At 36.9% G+C, this 19,944-nt stretch overlaps 1 protein-coding gene and 1 long non-coding RNA gene across 2 annotated transcripts; both read left to right on the forward strand.

The window, feature by feature from the left end:
• Nucleotides 1-3,637: 3,637 nt before the first annotated feature.
• On the forward strand, nt 3,638-8,096 carry LOC119787876. The gene is made up of 4 exons (XR_005281389.1): nt 3,638-3,648; nt 6,074-6,145; nt 6,237-6,332; nt 8,000-8,096. It is a non-coding gene; the product is annotated as an uncharacterized LOC119787876 (long non-coding RNA).
• A 1,905-nt stretch (nt 8,097-10,001) lies between these two features.
• LOC119787896 (medium-chain specific acyl-CoA dehydrogenase, mitochondrial-like) lies at nt 10,002-15,113 on the forward strand. The gene is made up of 5 exons (XM_038291953.1): nt 10,002-10,152; nt 13,332-13,412; nt 13,603-13,774; nt 14,406-14,659; nt 14,734-15,113. Exons 1-5 carry the CDS (start codon nt 10,057-10,059, stop codon nt 14,803-14,805), a joined length of 675 nt encoding a protein of 224 aa, XP_038147881.1. The 5' UTR covers nt 10,002-10,056; the 3' UTR covers nt 14,806-15,113.
• The last annotated feature ends 4,831 nt before the right edge of the window (nt 15,114-19,944 follow it).

Consider the following 19,944-nt stretch of genomic DNA (forward strand, 5'->3'; position numbering starts at 1 on the left):
GGCTAATATTAACAAGAAATGTAGTTACTGTTTCTGGAGGGGGAGGGGAGAGGACCGCTCATCGGGTTTTATTTGGTAATGTGACGGTGATTGTGATGCAGGGCCAGGTTTTTGTTTAACTGAAGCAAAGAAGCAATTTGAATGTTTGTTTTTTTCAGTTAAATGTTGTTGAATATTGGCCATAAAGGCTATATTAATATTGGCTCAGATTTTAATATCGGTGCATTCCTAAATCAAAGTTGCTTTTCATATAATCTTCTAAATGATCAACTGTATCAGGTTTCTGTAAGCAGTTAATGTTCTGCACACTTCTTGAGATTTTAAATAACTCATCATTTTGCCTTATTTTCCTTTACTGTGTCTGACTTTGTTGACCTGTCTGAAAGATCAAATTTGTAAAACATTAAATTTGAACAATGTTCAGAAGTGCATGTCTGAAAATGATATTCTCATATAGTCAATGTTTTGTTTGTTTTACATTTTTAAAATGGGATTAAATCAGTTCGAAAGTGAACCATCTTCAGACTTCAGTAATGTTGAATGTAATGCTGTAATTTGGGGTGGATTTTTTTTTAGAGCCTTTAAGCCATCAATTCATTAAATTATTACACATCTGCTCAGAGGATCAATGTCTTCTTTGTTGTTTCTGCTAATGTATTGTAGAAAAAAATGTTTATCTACCTATTCCAGTTAATTTAAGCTAAAACTTATCTACCACATTCCAAACTGTATTATCAAATTGGCAATGCCACTGTGTTGCTCTATATTGACAGCTGCTTGATCATGAACACCTTTGCCTCTGGGATACAGATTCAATGATTAGTTGATTCAGGAACTTAATTTAAACACTTCTCTAAGCTGCCATAAGGAGCTGTTCTAAACCATGTAGGGTGGGGCGAATGGACTGATTAGGCCTTGAGTGATCAATCTGCATCTGTGCATACTAGTACTGGTATTTGGGAGCGGGTGTAAGGCTGAACTAATGGCAGATTTGGGGGCATCTTTGTCACATTTGCAGAAATTGTCAACCTGCATCACAGATCTGCAGCCATGCACAGGGAGCGTCACTGTGTGGCATAGAAACGACTGGTCTCGTGTTTCCGGTGGAGGCCATCCCCTTCACATTCATACCCGTGTCAAAGGGGGAATAGATTTACACAGGGAAACAGAATTTCGCACAAGACCGGCCCCTACATGCTAACCCTTATCACTAACCCTCTGTTTTTACGCGTCCCCGCGGAGGGTCCGCCACATCACCATGTAGTGGGTGGGGCGAGTGGACAGTTCAGCCCTTAGGCCTTCATCAGTGCAGGCTGGCTGGGATTTGACGTAGGAAACATTTGCAATCAAATGTAAGTTCCGCTGATTTGCTGCATTTTCATCACTCCGAATGAAAATCACAATTTAGGAAAAAGAAAAAAAATACTTCACTAATCCCTAAATGTACCGTCCTCTTTGAAATATTTTTAACCTGTGCCGCAGAGCTGTCACGTGTGACGTGCGGTTTCACTGTGTTGTCATATATTAAATTCACCTTTTTGGGGTTTTTTTCAGGTTATGTCACTTAAGATCTGTGTGGAATTGGTCTGTTAGACTAGAAGGTCTATCTAGTCACTAGATAGACAATGGACACTCAGTTTTATTCCAATTTAACCCTTTTAAGGTTTTATTCATCTAGGCTCCCCCTTTGCAGCTCTTCTGATCTCTAACAGCCAAGCATTGTGAATATTTAGCATCAAAAATCTGTTGTCATAAATAAAACAAATTGAGTGTGTTTTTTGGACAGATACATGCCAAGTGGTTCGCTGAAGTGGACACAAAATTATTATATTATTTTTAGATAATCAGTTGGGTAGTCTGCTTAAATCAACATAAAGACAACAGAGTGGTCAGAAGCATTACTGACATTGTTTAAGGTTCTTTTACTGAATATTAAATCAGAAACATCAGTTTTATAAAATGTACAAGACTTAAAAATTATTGAAGCTGCTCTGTAACACAGATAAACATTACAATGGTGAGCCACTGATAATTAAAGTAATACAAATTTCGACAAAAAATTGCCAAATTAACTAGGATAGTTTGTGTCACTCTCTCATTATGGGTTTTTACTGTAATTCCACTTTTTACTGTCAGAGACTTCATGCCATTATCTCATCTAACCATAAAACTCCTGCTCAGACAATCTCTTTTTCTGCTCCTTTCAATGCTGTCTTGTAACCAGTGGGGATTTCTTATTGAGTACCAGGGAGATGCCTGGGTAGATTTTCAGTCATGTGGGTCATGGCAGCCACAAACTGGCTTAAATTGGAAGTCAGCTAGCCTTGCAATTCAAGCCCAATTTGTGGAATACTAGGAAGGCTAAACCTCCCCTGTAAATTTAGTTAAATTATTGGTGAAATATGCATACATGTTGTCATTGACCTCATTCATTTTGCGCTAAAATGTGCCTGTTTTCATAAGCAAGTTGCGCATTAATCTGCTGTTTATTCCATTTTCTTATTCAATCTCCCTTTCTCTCTGGAGCAGCAACACGCTGCATGTCAGTCTCTATGAGAAATCCCTGTTGAGGTTTGAGCCTCCTTCTATTGAGGTAAGCAGCAGGACAGTAGAGCCCTGATTGGTTAACACACCAAAATATGTCACTTCCAGTAAAGCTAAGCCTCTTAGAAGCTGAATCCCAAACTGCCCCCTAAGCACTAACCCTTAACTATCAAGTGTCACTACCAATTAAGTCTGACTCGCAGCTGTGGAAGGCGCCTTGATTGAAGGTGGAGAGGTACAGTATAAATGAGAATGGGACGGCTTCTTCCCTCCAATGGAAAAAGAACACAGTTGTTGCTATGGCAACACAGTGACGCCCCATTTGTGCCTGTAGCTCTGTGGTGCAGGTTAACATTACATTAAACATTTGCCCCTTTCTTAAAACAATTGTATACGGTAAGAGGAACTTCCTTTTTTGAATAAATTACATTTTTTCATAGACTAACTTGTGATTTTCTGTCAGCATGATGAAGATGCTGACAGCAGAAAATTACATTTGGCTGAACTTGTTTCCTCTGCCACCAGGCCGCTGTTACACCTGCTGCCAAATTCTAGCGAGTCTACATAAGTGCAGACTCACTATTTAAGGGCTGAACGATCCACTCGCCCTACCCCCTGCATGGTTTGGTATGGTACTTTATGTGGCTTAGCAGCAGCCACCACTACTTGTGATATGAGCAAACAAAGCAGGAAAAAATATATTTTGTTGTTTTATAAACTTAAATGCAGTTTGTTCCTTATCAGGTTGAGGTTCTAAAAATATTTATTCACTTTTTACAGACAGGTGAAAGATAAAAAATACCAATAAGTCTTCCTGTTATGTCTATATGTATTCAGCTGTCCAAACGAAGACTTGTTGAAAGGTATTGTAAATGTCCTTACTGACATCTTGTGGTGTGGAGTGACTCATATATTGAGTATATATCCTGTGATAGTCATGAGAGTAGAAGGCCACAGGCTGGTCGAGATGGTGCATTTCCTCTGTTATCCAGACCTTATAAGATTGCAGTAGCAACAGGTTATGGGACCAGGGATGAGTTTTAAATCTGAGGGAATGTTTATGCTTTGACACAGATAACAAGAACTGTGACCTGGGGAAACTAAGTAAGTGGCCTACTTATGCATGCTTGATTTGAAGAGCACTACAGTATATTATTGAAGGGTGTACCTGAGGATACAAAAGAAGATGGAACTTATTGATCCCAAAAGTTTCTTTGATATTTTATAGTTGTTGTTTTGTTTTTTTAAGCAAAGCAAGTTTTTTTTTCATGAATAACAGGATAATTGGAAAAGAAAACTTGAAAAAGAAAATTGGGCAGCAAACCAAAAAAAGGGCATCTTTGTAAAATAAACATAAATAAAAAAAAGAGGCACATGCTTTTAATATTAGTATTACAGCTTATAATTTTTAAAACATTGTGGTTAACAAGAAATAACTAAAGCAAGAAAAATATTTGACAAGCCCAATGGAAGCAGAAAAAGCAGCCATTTTTACAGAGCCAAAAAAGGTGGGTTTAGCTGTGATCAACAAGCACATGATCATAATTTCAGCTGCAGTAAATTCTCTACCATGCAGGATTGTCCTTTAATTATTTTAGCAATTGTGTCATTAAACCTGTTAGAAATATCATTATTGTCATTAAAACTTGACCAGGTCTGCGTGTGAGAACAGCAGAAAGGATACAACAACAAATGAATAGTTGATGCGAGATTACTTGCACTTTGCATTTTGAGAGATTATTTGCATTTTGCCTGGCAACACATGATCAAATTTTGTGGGCAATTTTTAAGTTTTCCTTCCCGTTTAACTGGAAACTTCTGCTTCCATACATTCACTAGGAGGATTGAAAGTTAGACCTTAGTTCTACCATTCTCCCTTAGACAGGTAAGATAACTTTTTTGTTGTTTCAGTAAATTATTGACTGTAGCGCTTGGTCTTAAAAATGTTTAAAAGATCGTCTCTATAATTTTTCCTTTTTATTCTAAAATAGATGATTTTATGGTTCCGTCTTAATATTTTTTCAGTGATACCTCATTTTTACTTCCATTTTTATAATTAGAGCTTTATATGAATTAATGACTTTATTTCAGACAATCCAGTAAAATCATAAATTTAATGCATACAAACATAATGCGTAATCATTGATATATGTATTTCAGTATGTTATATGTATAATTTAGTATTTATGTCCACAATAGGTAATGAAGAAAATTTTGGTGAAGATTCTCAGTCATCCAGGTCATAGTGGAGAACCTGCCTGGAAGGCATTCAAATTAAAGACTGTTTTGGGGTTTTGTGATAAACGATTTTGGTGAGCCATTCCAAAAAATAAAAGAAAACAATCCACTGGACTTGGTTTTTTAAGTTTGAAGACGTTTTGCTTCCCATCCAGAAAGCTTTCTCAATTAAAAATGTCAGAATTAGCGTTGAGTTAGAAGCTTTATGCAGTGGCCCAAAAACTTGTTTTTATTTAGAAAACATGCAAATTTAACTAGAAGAACGGGTCTGCCCTTTAGGAATGGGAAATTGTTTGGAGTTTCTTGTTAGCCTGCAATACCCCGATACTGGGTTATGCCTCAGAAAGGGAGGAAGTCAAACTTATATCCCTTTTGCTTTCGTTCAGTCCTTAACACAAACACTCTTCCAAATTCCTATTAAACTTATGGATTCCCACTTTTTTTTGTTTAACTTTTTCTAAATATAATTTAAAACTATTGACTTTATTTGATAGACATGACCAATCTTTTTTTTACCCCACTTCGTAAAAGCTGAAAGAGCAAGAACATTATACGCATGTATTGCGCATATGCGTAGAAGGTGTAACACTGGCGCGCATGTGCGCAGTACATCCGTAGTGGGTGCAACACGTTATACGTGTAATAAGTGCCCTACTATAAACGTTAAAAAATTTGTGCCGATTGCTGTGTTAAAGCCAGTATGGACTTTCAGATTAATTTTGTTAATCAAGGTAAGTTAAGTTTTGGTTCTAGCACACCTTTCCATGATGGTTTCTGCACTCGGTCTTTCTCGACTTGTGTTGACGGGCAATGTGACCTTCACATGACGCTCCTCGTGGTTAGCTTGTAGCACTTAGCATCGTAATAGTGCATTGGGAATATGTTTTATACATAAATGTTTCTTATTCAATAGAAACAAGATAGAAGAAACGTATATGAAGAGTTTTACATATCAAGCCAACACTTGCTGTTGTCTCAGGTGCATCACAAAGGGAAATAATAAGGGCTTTTGTTAACTTATAATACTATTGAGCTATGTACAATTACGTTGTACAGAAAGCATCTGTAGAAGTCAGAACAATGACAAACAGTTGTTTGGGGAAATTTATGGAAGCTCATTCACTAATAAATAAATTCTGACTTTTATGAAAATGCAGAATTCTTGTCTAAATTGTTGGTTCTCTTACTTTAATATTTGCGTAAACTATTGAAAGTTAAACTGTGCCTAAATGTAGAATAAAATGTAATTATATTAATCTTTAACATGGTTTTCAATTTTGTTTCTGTTCAGCCCTCTATTTCAGAATCAATGTTGTCATCCAATGGAATCCTTTCCTATTTGCTGGTCGGATTGAGTTTCGAGGTGATCTGACAGATGAAAATAAAATAAAAAACCTGTTTGCAAAAAACTGACAGCTCAAATCTTTGAACCCTCTTCTATCTATTCTCTGCAGGGGCTCCATCGCGGATGGCTACAAGGATCCATGTCGCCTTTGTTTGGAGGCCCATTCTTCTAAATGATTAGAACACAGTGCAACCTGCTGCATGAGGTAATGATATAGAGCCGATTAATCTTAAATGCAAGAGTGGTGGGGGCTAGTGGTTGGAGTGCATGGTGTTTGTGCTCTAAATAGGCTATAAAGATCTCTCATTAGAGCCTCAGACTGTCATTCTGAGTCCCTGAACAAAACACTAACTTCAGCGTGTTAGTCAGCGTGGCAGCCCACCGCTTCCAGACAGATGGGCTAAATACAGAGGACAAAATTTCCCCAGTGTGGGACCCAATATGAAGAAGAAAAGCTAAAAAATGTATTTCAATATTTTTAATCAGTGGGCCTGGTAAATTGTTCCTTAACAACGCTTTTAAATGTTACAAGAAATCTTTATGTTTGCAATAAAAATAACGCAGTTATGAAATAATATATTTTAACAGTTGGAATTTTTGGATCCACATTAGAACCACTAGTTTTTGGGACCTTCATCTGACCTACAATTTCCTTTTCTTTAAATATTAAAATCAAAGTCTTGATGTGATGAAGTGCTTGGGAGTAAAGTGGCTTTAAAGATAGAGCTACATCAGCTTTGTTTGCAAAGGAAGGACTGTAGAGCATGAGGGGTTCCAAACAGGGGGAAGGAACCATGTTGAACTGTTCCTGACCTCTTCTAAAGCTCCTATACTGAATACACACACAGCTAAAGAATTTGAACAGGTAAATAAGATGATCTGCCAAAGGAATGAGTAATTATGCTTTAAAGATGAGACCGTTAGATAAGATAATGGAGATTTGTTTTATTTTAAACATAGACCAGCTGCTTTCTAAGCCAATCTTTTTTTATACTAAACTCGTATTTAAATGTAACTTAAGTTGAGTTTTATAATGCTCTAGTTACAATTTAGTTACAATTTACTTTGTAAGTCATTGGTAGGTGGTGGCCAATAATAGAAACTGTTATGTTGTGACCCAATAGTAATTACCCTCCAAATGTCTCCATTGTTACATAGTAACATACAATTGTAATAAATACATGCAGGTAATTACTTTGAAATTATATACCTTCATTTTGGGGTAATTACCAAATATTTTTTTGTACCAAGTAATGTAGTGTGACTTGGTGTGTTACTATCATGTCATTACATGGTTAGTGATGTACTGTAAAAGAAAACGTTACCATGATGTCATTGCGTCCTCTACATTTGGAAATTCTCTATATTTGGAAATGTGAACAACGCAAAAAAAAAATTTGGATTTCACAAAAAATTGAGGATTTGAGGATTAAAGCCTGCAGTGTGAACGTAGCCTCTGTTGTTGTTTAACAACCTACTGAAGAGGATGGCATGCTCACCTCTCAAAAAGAAAATTGTATCTTTTAAAAAATATTTAATATTTAAAAAATAAAAATAAAATAAAAAATCAGATTTCACAAAAAAAAAAAAAATCTGAATTGGGCATTAAAGCCTGCAGTGTGAACATAGCCTCTGTTGATTAACAATCTTCTGAAGAGGATGCTCAAATCTCCAAATGAAAATTGTATCTTTTAAAACGTTTTTTTTCCCAGGAGCTGCATCGTTGATGTTATAGTTTATGTTGAATGGTAAAGTGTCAGATTGAAATCACCTGCTTATATGTAGCTCCACAATGTTAATTATAAAATAACTTCATTTAAGCCCAGCCTTGTCTAACATAGAGAGTAAATTAATCTCTGTTTTCTCTTTCAGGATGTTTGTTCCAAGGACTTCAACAGAACATTTTTGGCTTTTTTTCTTTTTCACAATGTTTTCCTGCAAAGAAATGAATGAAAAATAGCTGAATGTGTATTTGGGTTATTAATTGTGGCATTGTCAACGTGGTTCATATTTATAATGTTATGAACCTTTTCGAATGATTTTCTTCCTAGATTTAAAGATCCCGCAAACATAAAAGTCTTTTTTAAGTTGTATTTCATGGATTTTGGTTATCTCTTGTGGGGAGTTACCATCTGATCTCATAAATTACAATAAATAATAATAAAGTGCCATGATGTATATCAGTAATTACATTCTACCTGTCGTTCCCAGTGTGAATTGTGAATAAAGCATCAACAGAAAATGGGTATTAGAACCTCAGCAGGTGAAGACAATGAAAGTTAAAAGTCTGTTTATAAAGAAAATACAACAACCATAACAAGGAGGTAGAAAATGGAAGATCTCCTGTTATAATGTGTGTTATATTATAACATGTGTTATAACTCCAGTAGGAGGTTATAACACACATTTTTAGTTGTTTAGATGATATCAGAGATATTGATTTACAAAAGAGAGTAGTTATTATTGGGCATTATTATTAATCAATTTACCTTTATTTTATTTTTTTATAATGTATTGTCATAAATACATCATAGTCTTGACAATACATAAACCAGGAGTCAACGAAAAGTCTTAAGATTTGTCTGATGATATTTGCGATCTGATAAGGTTGCCTAAACTTCTTACAAAATTCTTTATTAAACTGTAAGGTTTTATAGTAACAAAATAATAATAATAGTAATTATTATTATTTATACCAAATTAGTTATGGTTTCGAAACAAGCATATTTATCTATATCTATATCCATATAGATATAGATATATATTGATAATGATCCTAAAAATTTAAATCTCATGTTAAGACGTGCTGTTGACTCTAACGCCCCCTTGTGGCTTTGAGTACACACAGTCGAGCAACTTCTCGTTCACAACTTCTGCTTGATTTTTGCAAATGCTTTCACAAGAGGTAATGAAGTGTATATCTTAGCGGTTTCTGGATGATTTTCAAGGACATTTAAGTTTCTTTTTTTAATCAATTGGCAAGGCACAATTGTCCCTGAACTTTCAGTCTGCTGAAGGCGTATTAATTAATGCATATGGCTGCAGCGAGGTGTACCTAAAGGAATGGAGTCTTAAAGGAATATTGGGAAATGAAGGAAATATAAAGGATATTCCCAGATTAACGAAAGTATTTTATTTATTTATTTATTATCTACAGAATACAAAAATATAAAATAGAATTTGATGTAATGTAATGTTGCTTCACACTCATGTACAGTAGATGGCGGTATGCACCTTAAAGTTGCTTGCGATACGCCATAATAGAAAAGAGGAAGAAGGCGTATCTACAATTCAGAGGGTGGCGGTAAAGCGCACCAGAATTTGACAAAATTACATGTGTAAAATGACATGAGATTAAAAACCTTTTCAATGGAGTCCTGGCTAATATTCAGCAAAGTTACAAATGCTTCAAATTCTTTAACTTTCAACTTAAAAGCATTTAAAGATAAAAACTCAGTCAACTTCCAGTTTGTAAAAAAAAAAAAGAATCCATGCACAAGGAGCAGTGTAGCTAAAGGCTTTCTTCCCTAGTTCTGTGTGAGCGGAATGAATAGTGAGCAACAGCTGACTGTTGGATCTCAGGGCATAAGAAGCCATGCTTCTCTGTGTAAGTAAGGTACAAATGTTAGACGGCAGTAATCCAAGAAGGGCCTTGGAAACATAAGTCTACCAATGACACTGCCTTATCTTAGAGAGGGAAGGCCATCCCACCTAAGAGTACATGTCACATTAATGTCATGGCTCTAGTGTTTGTGATGAACCTTAATGAAGCATGGTAAACAGAGTAATAAACTCCATATCAAGTAAATTACTAGATACACCAAATAAACTTTATCTCATTTACAACACAGTAATCATCTAAATAGGACTTTATTTGAGCTGTTTTGTTTAGCTGACCCCCTTATGTGGTGGTTTTCCTTTTAGGTGGGATGGGTTTGTCTATCTTTGATGCCTGCCTCATCACAGAGGAGCTGGCTTATGCCTGCACAGGAATGCAGACGGCCATGGAGGCAAACTCGCTGGGAGTAAGTAGAACTCGATAATGATAACAAATCTATAAATGGTTTTAACGTGTGTATAACGACACCATAGTAGTGCAACAGAAAGTTGTTTTTTGATTTTAGTAAAGGGTCCTGTTGAAATTCTTCATGATCTGTTTTATTGAAGGCTTTAATTCTTTTTAAATCAAACAAATGTTGGGCAGAGTTTTTTGGGGGGCAGGGGGGGGCACTGAAACATGTAATGACATTAAATCAAGAAAATGGCAAAATATAAATGTTAAAAATGTATACGTACTGATATTTTAATGTTTTGATTAAAATACATGGTAGTATGAAATTAATATGAATCTTAATACATTTTTGTAATAGATTTATTTTTCAGCAATCATGTGACATAGTGATGTTGAATACTGTTTCCCGCTACTTGGTGGTTTCCCACTCAGTATTTATCTCGCTAACATACAGTTGTAGCCTTGTGTGATTGCAAACTGAAAATGGATATTCAACGTTTTTTAAAACGTCCCATGACCTCCGCCAACACTCAGCAAGAAGTCGAAGCAGAGCCAGTACCAACAAATGCTGATCTGGAAACACCTGGGACCAGCTCGGCAAACCCAGCTAGCTCACCATTGGGAGCGGGGCTATCGTCGGGGTCAGTTAGCTTGCCTAGCAGCTCTACTACGGTGCAGCAGCTACCAAATGATCTTGGCGACAAGCACTGCTGTCCTAAGCACCCTATTCTTCCAGCTTTTCCTTCAAAATTGTTAGGAAAAACTAAACGAGCCTTTTCCACGTACTACTACAACAAGTACTGTTGGCTTGAATACTCAATTTTAAAGGATGCTGTCTTCTGTTTCGCCTGCCGCCACTTCCAGACTGACAGCAGCGTGGAGGAATCATTCCAGAAGGGCATAAATGACCGGAAAAAGCTAAGCATCAAACTGGAAAAACGTGCAAATTCTCTTGCCCATCAGAACTGTATGGTTAAATGGGAAAACTTCAAACAGAGCACATCTGGAGGATCGATAGCTGCCAAATTGTCGGAGAGCCACAACGCTACAGTTGAGAAGAACAGATCTTATCTTTGTAAAGTTGTGGATATAGTGAGATTGCTGTCACTTGGATTGCCTTTCCGTGGACACAGGAAGGCTATCGATTCAGATTCTCAGGGGAATTATCTTGAGGTTTGCAATTTTTTCTCAAAATATGATTTTGACTTTCAAAGTATGCAGTCTAATTATTTCAATGCTACAAGTCCAGATTTTCAGAACGAAATAATTGAGATATGCGCAAATTTGGTCCATGCAGAAATTGCAGAGAAAGTGCATGACGCAGGATTTTTGCAGCTGTCAGTCTGTTTAAGATATACAGAGCAGCTTCAAATCAAAGAGCGGTTTTTGTGTTTTATTGATTGCTCCGCATCTCGAGATGCAGCTGGGATCGTGGATGCCATAAACAGTGGATTGGAGATTTGCGAACTGAAAAATATCTCAATTGTTGCCCAGAGCTACGATAGTGCCTCTGTAATGTCTGGCCAAGTGTCTGGAGTGCAGCAGGGCATTAAAGAGATCCATCCATATGCAGCGTACATACACTGCTTGGCTCACAAACTGAATCTCGTACTTGTGGACTGCTGCACGGTGAACCGCAGTGTTAAAACATTCCTGAATGTTATCGACAAATTGTACTCAGTATTTGCAGAGCCTGCAAACCACCATCGCTTTATTGAAGTCCAGAAATTGCTGGATATGAAGCCAACCGAAATTGCACAGCCCAGCGAGACGCGCTGAGCATGCAAGTGGCGTGCTCTGCATGCCGTTAAAACACACTACTCTGCGATTACACAGTGCCTGAGAGTGATGAGGGAGAAAAATGGTCAGTGGAGGCCACTGGCTTATGTGAGCATATGGGCAGGTTGTCATTACATGTCTCATTGTACTTGAAGACATACTGCATGTGATTCATGTCACACACAAAGCCCTTCAGTCCTCCAGTCTCACACTTTCCGAAGCGGCTGTGCTCACAGACAACCTGAAAGCGCACTTTGTGTCACAGAGACAGACTGACAAATGGAATGATGTATGGGAATCAGTGAAACAGTTCTGCAGAGACAAAAACATCTCCTTACCCGAGGATGTAAACATTCAGAGTCAGTTACCTGCTGGTCCTGGACCACTTGTACTGAAAAGAAAACGGGCCACCTCCCTCGATAATTTCCTGATAACAACGACTTTGGGCCACAGATAAGAAAATGATTTAAATACTGTACAAATTTCCCAGAGTGAGACCCCTGGATTCCCAGTGCTGGATACCATAATATGCGAACTGGACAGACGATTCATGGGAGAAGCTGTTGAACTCGCACAGGCCTGTGCAGCAGTGTCAAGATGCGACAAAAGTGGAATTGAGCCTCTCGTACTAAAGTATGCACAGCCTCTGAAAATCAACCACCACCTTGTTGGGGCAGAGATGGACCTTGTTAAAGCCTCTATTGTCGGATCTGTGTCACGTGAAAATTTTCAAAAAACTGTAACAAGGGCCATTTATCCAAATCTTTACAAGCTGCTGCAGTTGGCACTGACTCTACCCGTTGGATCTGCCACTTCCAAGAGGAGTTTCTCTGCAATGAGAAGGATTCGCACCTGGCTACGCTTAACAACAGGAGCTGCGCGGTTTTCATCCCTTTCTGTGCTTCACATCGAGCGCGACATCACTGCCAGGCTGTCACCTGAGACGGTTGTGGACGTTTACGCAGGACGTAAAAAAAGACGGTTACTTCTGCACTAGGTAAGACTTTCTTTAAATTAATACAAGCAACTATGTTGTACTGTATGCAGTAATGTAACAACTGGTGTTGAACATTAATCACTTGTGTCATCATGCATAATGCGCTTTAACGCGCATCGTTGTGAGAGCGTGTTCGTGTGGGAAAATATATATATATATATATATATATATATTTTTTTTTTTGCCCCAAACTGAGAAATTTCTGCGTAGCAGCAGCAGCTTTGCACATAGTGACAGTCACTACACAATGAGGTAAAAAGAAAAATAACATTTAGACGTATTTACAATATAATATATATAATCAGACACATTCACTTAGTGTTTTTTAACAAGTTTTATAGTTCTCACACCTTAACAATAACATACATTAATTTTGTAGCTCAGTATAAATGAACTCTCTATTTTCCACCCTGCAGCAAATGCCTGTTATCATTGCTGGAAATGAAGCACAGAAGAAGAAATACCTGGGAAGAATGACGGAGGAGCCGCTGATGTGTGTAAGTTTTGGGTCGGAAAAAACTGCTACTTTGCTAAAGATTCTTTTCAGGCACCAGCGGTTTTTATTTTTATTGTTTTGTGAAGCTATGCAGACAGTTATTAGGCCTCCTCCTACCTCTGCAGTTTCTAAATACTTTCTGCAGTTTAAACCTTTGAACCTATGCAATATGTTTTCTTTGTTCTTCAAAGGCGTACTGTGTGACTGAACCAGGAGCGGGTTCTGACGTGGCTGGATTAAAAACCCGTGCAGTGAAGATGGGAGATGAGTATGTCGTTAATGGGCAGAAGATGTGGATTACCAATGGAGGGAAAGCTAACTGGTGTGTATTTAAGCCTGTGTGTTGTCATCGGAGTCATGGGGGTTAGGAGGCTGCAATAGTTGTAAAATGTGTATTATTATTTGTTAGGCTGAAACAATAAATTTGATAAATCACAATTAATTGCTCATTAAAATACTTGTCAACTAATTTGGTAACCCTTTAGTTGAGTTTATTGTCTCTAAAATAAGCAGTCTATTGAAAGAACAACCAACTTAGCCCAGAACTAAAAACTGTACCAAAAATATAGATTTAGTATTTGGGGTAAAACCCTTCTTTGTCTGTAAATATTTTCTAACCAGAACTACTAAATTGCTAAAGTTTTACCTTGGGTTAAATTTGGTTAAAAAAATCTCCTGTTGAGCATCTCTTGCTATTGGATAAACCTCGATCTCAACGCTATTTCTGACATTTTTAATTGAAAAAGCTTCCTGGATGGGAAGCGAAACGTCTTCAAAGTTGGAACCAAAGTCCAGATGATTGTTTTTACCTTTTCCTTTTTTTATTTCTATTGGATTATTAATTTCTGAAATAGTCATTAGTTACAGCCTGAATTATTTGTTTTAACATCTATGACAAAAGCATTTTTATTTCATAACTTTATCTTCACTGCTGTCAGTTTGAGATTGAAAATAATGATGGTAGAATGTGATGATTATTATATCTCTGTTGTTTGACAGCATCAGGCTGTGTCCTTCCTCCTGGCTGAGATGGCGATGAAGGTTGAGCTGGCCAGGATGGCGTACCAGAGATCTGCTTGGGAAGTCGATCAAGGTCGCAGGAACACCTATTACGCCTCCATTGCCAAGGCCTTCGCCGGAGACATCGCCAATCAGGTGGCCACTGACGCCGTTCAGGTCTTCGGAGACAATGGTTTCAACAGCGACCACCCTGTAGAGAAGCTGATGAGAGACGCCAAGATCTACCAGGTAAGGAACTAGATTTTATTTACTCTCAACATATAAACATGCAGAGTTTCTAAATATCCTTTCTTTTATTGTAGATCTATGAAGGAACAGCTCAAATCCAAAGGCTCATTATCGCCAGAGAACACCTGGGAAAATTCAAGAAGTGAACAGTTTCCTGATCTGTCCTTGTTTAATTAAAGTTAACTTCTGTAGCCCTGTACATACAAACGTGCTTCAGTAAAGTTAATCCGGCCACTTAGTTGAGTGTTTTCTGCCTTAACATGTGATTCAGATCAGCAGTCTGATGGTCTTCAATGGTCTGCAGATCGTGAAAAAGGAAGACCACTGAATACATTAATAAAACTTCTCATGTCAACAGGACGTCCAAATGAACACAATATGCTGTAATCCTTTCATAAACACAATCTGCTCTTTGCCTTTTATTAAAGTATCAGAAATACATTTTAAAACAAAATTCAGTTATTGACTTAAATTTTTTTAGGTTTGCACAATATATTGTTATTTACATCAAGCGGCATTTAAAAACATTTTTGGATCAGTCTAATAGGTAAAGCTGGGCCATTATTAACAAGAAATGTAGTTACTGTTTCTGGAGGGGGAGGGGAGTGGACCGCTCATTGGGTTTTATTTGGTAATGTGACGGTGATTGTGATGCAGGGCCAGGTTTGTTTAACTGAAGCAAAGAAGCAATTTGAATGTTTGTTTTTTTCAGTTAAATGTTGTTGAATATTGGCCATAAAGGCTATATTAATATTGGCTCAGATTTTAATATCGGTGCATTCCTAAATAAAAGTTGCTTTTCATATAATCTTCTAAATAATCATTCTAAATGAATGAACTGTATCAGGTTTCTGTAAGGAGTTAATGTTCTGCACACTTTTTGAGATTTTAAATAACTCATCATTTTGCCTTATTTTTCCTTTACTGTCTCTGACTTTGTTGACCTGTCTGAAAGATCAAATTTGTAAAACATTAAATTTAAACAATGTATACAACAATGTTCAGAAGTGCATGTCTGAAAATGATATTCTCATATAGTCAATGTTTTGTTTGTTTTACATTTTAAAAATGGGATTAAATCTGTTTGAAAGTGAACCATCTTGACTTCAGTAATGTTGAATGTAATGCTGTAATTTGGGGTGGATTTTTTTTTAGAGCCTTTAAGCCATCAATTCATTAATTTATTACACATCTGCTCAGAGGATCAATGTCTTCTTTGTTGTTTCTGCTAATGTCTTGGAGAAAAAATGTTTATCTACCTAATCCAGTTAATTTATTATCTAAAACTTATTATCTACCACACTCCAAACTGTATTATCAAATTGGCAATGCCACTGTGTTGCTCTATATTGACAGCTGCTTGATCATAAACACCATTGCCTCTGTGATACAGATTCAATGATCAGTTGATTCGGGAACTTAATTAAAAAACTTCCCTGAGCACTACTAATCTGTTTGCGCGTTCCCACGCACAAAGCAGGAAAAGAATGAATACCGAAGTTTTCAAAACTTTATTTTTTATTGTAAAGTGAACAATGACTACACTCACAAGAATCTGGAGTGGAATAAAGGTGCCAACCACAGGGAGCATGAACAAATAAAGGCCAATGTAATGATAGAAACCTTGGTTAAATAACATGCTGCTGTCATTTTGCACATCTCTGATGTTGCTGCTATTTTCAAATATTAATTGCTGTAAAAATGTCCATAGCTGTAGATTGGTTGTTGATTCTCCAGGTGCAGAGTTTTATATTGTTAAAACACTTTACAGAATTGTATTGTTTATATTTTAACTCTTCCCTATTATGTTATTCTTATACATTTTTCTAAGGTCCTCATTTGTGTGACCATTTTTAATAATCTTTCTGCTGCTGTAAATTTGCCCATTGTGGGACAATAAAGGGATTTTCTATTCTATAAAAGGGGTAGAAAGATATAAGTAAATCTAAACAATATATTTATAAAAAATATATCTACAAAATCTCTAATATTCAACAACAAAAAATACGTAGTTAAGCATATTGTGCAAAACAGCAATAAAAAAATCAAACTCCTATCAGATTTAAAGTCCCCACCCTGCAGATATATTAGAATCTGTCCTTAAATTACAGCCAAACCCATTTACACTGTAACAGATAAAAACCTTTAGATAAATCAAACATTACTGCCACACATCTAACCCAATAACCATTAAAACAACCATTTTCGTTCATTTCAGACGGAACTATTCACAGACTTGTATTATATCAAACTGAACTTCCAATTTTCACCACTGTTCTGCGCCAAGTAACATTTCCTCTGATCACGGAGCAAATCACGGATTGCTTGGTCTCGCAATGAATCCTGGGTAAACCAAGGATCCGTCCTTCAAATCAGGCAAAAAGAAGGATGCATTTTAAGGTCGCTTAACGAGGTGTCTTGGAATCCGACCAGACCTCGGCACCGAGCTATGACATAATCGTCCTTCGAATCTGGTCTTCTAAGGACGCGTCCTAGGCTTTCGAACAGAGCACATTTCTTCACTCCTGTTTGTGGACCTCAACAGACCTCCTCTGGACAAATTCGACTCAGTTCCATTCGTCATAAACTGGATTAAAGCAGGACATGTGCGTGTGTGTGTGTGAAAGAGAGAGACAGACAGTCTTTGTGCGTGTGTGTGTTTTCATAGACTGACTGACTGTTCAGGCTCTTGCCCGCTCCACCAGATTCACAGAAAACTTCATCCACCAAGCTGTCAGGTAGCTAAACTCTCTCCCCACAGCTAGATCCTCCAGGCTGTCAGGAAGCTGACACCCCCTCAAAAAAAAAAAAAAAACATCCCGGACAAACTGTCTCCTGCACTACTATTATTACTATATTTATTTACTGTGCAGTTACAAATATATTTTACATAATTGGTAATAATAATAATATTTTTATCTGCTGCCATTACCATCTGCCTTTTTGCACTAGCAGAAATATTGTATATTTTATATTATTGTACATTTTATATTTTATTTTGAAATTGAATGTTTAAATTTTAGTATTAGGAACTGATCTTATCTGTTGTGCCTTTGCACTTTATCTGTTGCACTGTTGGTGAATGAGAAACGTCCTCTCCAGTCCTTGTATGTCTGGTGAATGTGAAGAATTTACATTAAAGCTGACTTTGATTTTGCAATGTTATAGGCCTACTTCATATTGAGAAAATTTAGATCGGTATTGTGCAACAATTGGGAGACGGAGACCCCCCAAATATTAACAGGTATTTCGCACACTGAATAAAAGCATATTAAATCCAACAACCCACTCATTGTTCACGTTTCATGTAGTGGAGATCAGCAATAACTGTCCTTCCTGATCTCCTAAATATGACATTAAACATCTTATCTCGTAATTATAGATAAGATCTTATAATATAGAGATCAGGATCTCGTAATTACGAGATACAGATCTCGTAATTATGAGATAATATCTCGTAATTATGAGAAAAAATCTTGTAATTATGAGAAAATATCTTGTAATTATAAGAAAAGATCTCGTAATAACGAGATAATATCTCGTATTTATGAGAAAAGATCTCGTAATTACGAGATACTGATCTCCTAATTATGAAATAAGCTGTCAGATTTTTTTTTCTTCGGTGAATGCAATATGCTTCCGTAAATTCTGACTTTAATCTCAGAATTCTGACTTTTTTCTGAGAATTCTGACTATAATCTCAGAATTCTGACTTTTTTCGCACAATTCTGACTTTAATCTCAGAATTCTGACTTTTTTCTGAGAATTCTGACTATAATCTCAGAATTCTGACTTTTTTCGCACAATTCTGACTTTAATCTCAGAATTTGGGATCTTAATGTAGATGGGCATCATGAAGGAAGAGATGTTGAAGTACTCAGCTTCACTGACAAAGATGAGTGAGTTGTTTGAGAGGGCCAGTGACACATTGGTGGAAAATGACGGCAACTTTTTACGTGCCTGAGGGGTCCCCTCATTAATAGAGGAGCAGAAGGTCATTAAAACAAGAGAGCTAGTCTCTAAAACATACATGGCTATGGCTTGATGCTAACATGTTTGTTATCTGACAGAATTCTGAGAAAAATGTCAGAATTCTGAGATTAAAGTCAGAATTCTAAAGAAAAAAGTTAGAAACTGAAATAAAATTTAAAAATCAGTTAACTTTTTTTTTTCAGTGGCCCTAATCCTCTTCTGATAAGGAACAAACTGGATTTGAGTTTATAAAACAACAAAATATTTTTTGTCCTGCTTTGTTTGCTCATGTCACAAGTAGTGGTGGCTGCTGCTAAGCCACATAAAGTGTCATCCCAAACCATGCAGGGGGTAGGGCAAGTGGACCATTCAGCCCTTAAATAGCGAGTCTGCATAAGTGCAGGCTCGCTAGAATTCGGCAGCAGGTGTAACAGCGGCCTGATGGCGGAGGAAACACGTTCAGCCCAGTGGCACGGGAAGGGGGGTGCTTCGGGGGCTGCAGCCTCCCTCGTCATAGCATCAGCCCCCCATGGTGGGGGGCTGTGGAGTAACATAATATTGTACTTAAAAACATGAAATTATTTATGTATTTATTTTTTAAAAGACTGTGTTTGACATGGGATTAAAATGATGGGCTGTGTATAAGATATAAACTAATGATTCATTATTTTAATATTTCATAAAAAACTAGGCTACTCCCCCGGAAGCTTCCGCCACCTCACATTCGTTTAGGCATGGCTAGCAATAGGCAGCAGAAACGTATTTCTGACTATTTCGAGGAGAGAAATGGTTTTAATTCCCCTATATGCTAGAATAAGGCTGCATATCACTAAATATTATGTCTGTATTAAGCTATTTAGTGATAAAATATGAAATTAGTTAATTTTTTTTGTGTGTGTGTTTTTTGTTTCAGATATGAAATCATTCCCCATATCCATAGTCGAATGGACTTTCAAGACGTTCAATGTTCAGTTTAGGCTATATTTAGGCCATGTTTTATTCAAGTATTCCTGATCCTGTTGATTGGGAGCTGTTGTTTGTTTCGAATGATTAAAAGAGAAGAAATAAAGTTTAAAATGTTCATGCTTTGTTCCGATGCATTTTAAATGGCAGTTTTTGGCGACAAATGTAGGCCTACAATATTATGTTAAAAACGTCAGCCACAGCCCTCAACATAATGATGTCACGTGTTTTCCAACCCAGCCATCAGCCCCCCTCGCTTGAAACAGCTTCCAGCGCGCCTGGTTCAGCCAAATGTAAATTCTGCTGTCAGCATCTTCGTCATGCTGACAGAAAATCACAAGTTAGTCTAT

The sequence above is a fragment of the Cyprinodon tularosa genome, unplaced genomic scaffold, assembly GCF_016077235.1.
Source record: "Cyprinodon tularosa strain WSP-4 unplaced genomic scaffold, ASM1607723v1 ctg304, whole genome shotgun sequence".
Lineage (NCBI taxonomy): Eukaryota > Metazoa > Chordata > Actinopteri > Cyprinodontiformes > Cyprinodontidae > Cyprinodon > Cyprinodon tularosa.